Source organism: Apaloderma vittatum, unplaced genomic scaffold (genome assembly GCF_000703405.1).
Source record: "Apaloderma vittatum isolate BGI_N311 unplaced genomic scaffold, ASM70340v1 scaffold26675, whole genome shotgun sequence".
NCBI classification, from domain to species: domain Eukaryota; kingdom Metazoa; phylum Chordata; class Aves; order Trogoniformes; family Trogonidae; genus Apaloderma; species Apaloderma vittatum.
The window spans coordinates 3358-6770 of NW_009716901.1; the positions used below are offsets into that span (position 1 = coordinate 3358).

Sequence of the window (3413 nt, forward strand, 5' to 3'; positions counted from 1 at the left end):
GGCTGCCGGAGCCGTTCAACATGCTGGAGATCATGGCGAAAGCGGAGGAAAAGACCCCGTACGTCGTAGTTGCCTTCCAGGAGTGCGAAAGGATGAACATCTTGACCCAAGAAATCAGGCGCTCACTGAAGGAGCTCGACTTGGGACTGAAGGTACGTGCTGGAGCACAGGACTCCCCAGGAGCGGCCGCTGCTCGTGCCGAACTCTGCCCCACACACGGCGCCTGGCAACGGCCGGACAGTCCCAGCCTCCCCCTTGGCCAAGAGTTGCAGACCTTGGCCTCACTTTCCTCAGAGAGAACTGCCCTGACTTTCCTCTGTTTTCAAGGGAGAGCTCACGATTACGTCGCGTATGGAGGAGCTGGCCAACGCTCTCTTCTACGACAGCGTTCCTGAATCCTGGACGCGTGTCGCCTACCCCTCCCTCCTCAGCCTGGGAGCCTGGTACGCAGACCTGCTCCTCCGCATCCGGGTGAGCACATTTCTTGTGAACCTTAAAGCTTAGGGCGCAAGCCGACACCACGGGAGACCAGGAATCCCCTCCACCGGTGTACAGTGGTTAACTGGTTTATTTGTCAATATTAACTTAAACAGTCTGAAGTACCCGAAACAGCCTGTTACCCCAAGAACGGGAGCAGAAGTTCACCATATCACTATTGCAAAAGGACATTAGCTAACCCCATCGTAACTTTATAACTCTCAGAAGTAAAAAAAAAAAAAAAAAATTCAATAAACCCATCTATTTAAAGCGCGGCTCTGTTAAAAAAATAGCAGCAGTATTCACTGCAATCTAAATTAACAGCTTGACTTCCATTGCTGCAGTGGAATCTGCCAGTTACCCTCACAGACCACCTCCACCCTCATCTTCACCTCTGGAAGATGACGTGAAGCTCGTGTCAGGCACAGCGAAGCATCCGCGCTGTCACACCAAACCTCAGAGCAACGTTCTGCTCCTCAGAGGCCCCGCGTCGCTCTGGAGTAACGCCGCTCGCTTTGCTTTCCAGGAACTGGAAGTCTGGACGACAGACTTCGCGCTGCCGGCAGCGGTGTGGCTGGCAGGATTCTTCAACCCCCAGTCCTTCCTCACGGCGATCATGCAGTCCACGGCCAGGAAAAACGAGTGGCCACTCGACAAGATGTGTCTTTCAGTGGACGTGACCAAGAAAAAACGTGAGGATATAAGAGCTCCCCCCAGAGAAGGCTCCTACGTGCACGGACTATTCATGGAAGGTAACAGACTGCAGTTTTATGAGATGTTTCAGACATGGGGAAAGCTCAGTTTGGCCTTAAAAACTGCTGCAAACAAAGCAGGTGTAGCCCTGTTGGGCTGCGGGGAATTCGTGCAGCTTGTGCAGAAGCTGCTGCAGCCAGTGCCAGGGACGTGCCAGCCGAGGGCAGCACCCACCCGTGTCACAGGTAGAGTTTCACAACCCCCAGAGTGTCTTTTTTTTGGAGATTCAGACTGCCTATGGGGAACCTGAGCACTGGTTCTAGTGAATAAACACACTACACTCTTATTTGATGTGCGAGTAAGACAAATTGGGAAACTCAGAACCTAGAGCAATTCCTGCTAAAACCCGCGGGGAACGAGATGGCAGCACGAGCAGAGCAGGGAAGGGGCGCGAGAGCACAGGGCGCGCAGGACAGCTCAGCGCGGCTCCCACCACGGCCAAGCTCTGCCTCCAGCTGCGCAGCTTTCATGCAAAGCCCTGCTGAAGGGATGGGGGGACAGGATTTAGTTAGACATCCCACACACAGTAAGGCAAAACGCATCCACGAGTCACAGTGAGACGATGATGTTAGCCCTAACGACTACTGAGCCACAGCCAGCCAACCTCCTCAGCCCACCCTCAACCTGCCCACCTCCTGCCCACCCACCACCAGTCCAAAAAGAGCCCCTCCAAGCGAAAAAGCACCGGGAGGTGACATCCTGACCACCGCGTGCTGTTGCAGGCGCTCGATGGGACACCCAGTCCGGTGTGATCGCCGACGCTCGTCTGAAGGAGCTGACGCCCCCGATGCCCGTCATCTTCATCAAAGCCATCCCTGTGGACCGCATGGACACCAAGAACGTCTATGAATGTCCTGTCTATAGGACACGGATGCGAGGTCCCACCTACATCTGGACCTTCAACCTAAAGACAAAAGAAAAAGTCTCCAAGTGGATCCTTGCTGCAGTTGCTCTGCTCTTAGAGGTCTGAACTGTCGCAACTGTAGAACACAGCAAAAACCTCAAAGTTGTGTCACTCAGTCTAAGTTTGATTGTACCAGAACTATTTTTCAGCAAAGTATCAATAAAAACATCTCTGGCACTACTCTCACGGGAGGCTGCTCTTACAATACCTGGGGTTTCTCACCACAGATACTGGTTTTCGGTGGGTGGTTTATGATAAAGTGCTGGGCGAGAGGAGAACCACCGAAGGAAGTCAAACAGAACGACTGCACACGACTCCAGATTCCTTCTCCTGGCTCTCTGTGTTCCCACAGCTCTTTGTCCAGCTGCCCAGTGCTCAGTGAGCAGAAAGTCACGAAGCCGTGTGCGCCTGCATCCGCTCAGGCCAGAGGGGAGAGAGGAGCAGGTCTGGCCCAGTTCACCAACACAGCAACTCCTAAACCCAAAGAAAGCCCCGCTGCAAAGAGCTCAACCCCTGCAGTGTGTGTCTTCCGATTTCTAGGTTATAGGATCTAGTCTACCCCTTCCTTCACAACAAACCGCGTGTATCGCAGTGACACCTCTTAGGGTGATCTGATCTGCGCTGGCCAACGCCTGTCACTTCAGCATAACATAAATCACCAAAATCCCACCCCGCGTAATATATCTGAGCAATTAGTTCTAAAATACAGTCGCATTAAACTTCCCTCACAGCTACTGCTAAGAAAAGTCACAGGGAGAGGCAAGGAGAGCTGCTCCTTTCTTTATAAAGTCCTGGTATTTAGAATGAATTACCACTAAGCTTGACACTCACGTTCAAGCCTTTCCAGGTGCCAGGAGCCCCTTTTGTGGGCAAAACGAGATCACGCACAGGGCAGCCCCAGCCGGCACTCTGACACATTTCTGCCTGGTTCCCACCCAGCTGCTCTGCAGGACATGTCATGGTTTGAGGGCCCCACTTTGATCAAGTAACATCCAACAACCCCACCAGCACCAGAAGTCCTTTCACGCCCTCCCCGCAGCGTAACACATCCTAACGCAAAGGAGAAAACATAGTTCCTGCCCACAAAACGCTGAGAGGGACTTTTCCAAAATGGAAGGTTTATTTCTATGCCTGGGAAATACCCTCGTATGGGTTCTCCTTCACTGACCTTTCCAGAAATTCTAGTAGCTGAAACCCAATGCGGGTCTTGAGCAACGCTCCCTGTCGGTGCCGAGTGCCCCAGAAGAGGAGCCGTGCCTGGTTTTCCCCTACATCTTCT

The 3413-nt window shown here is 52.9% G+C and overlaps 1 protein-coding gene across 1 annotated transcript in view; it reads left to right on the forward strand.

The window, feature by feature from the left end:
- LOC104274173 (dynein heavy chain 17, axonemal-like) overlaps positions 1–2200 on the forward strand; it is a gene marked incomplete at its 5' end in the record, with an annotated part of 5489 nt that extends 3289 nt beyond the window's left edge. Inside the window, 4 exons of the mRNA XM_009869715.1 lie at positions 1–152; positions 328–471; positions 1004–1229; positions 1953–2200. Of these exons, the coding sequence (XP_009868017.1) occupies positions 1–152; positions 328–471; positions 1004–1229; positions 1953–2200 (770 nt within the window). The remainder of the gene's footprint in view (positions 153–327; positions 472–1003; positions 1230–1952) is intronic.
- Positions 2201–3413: the final 1213 nt, after the last annotated feature.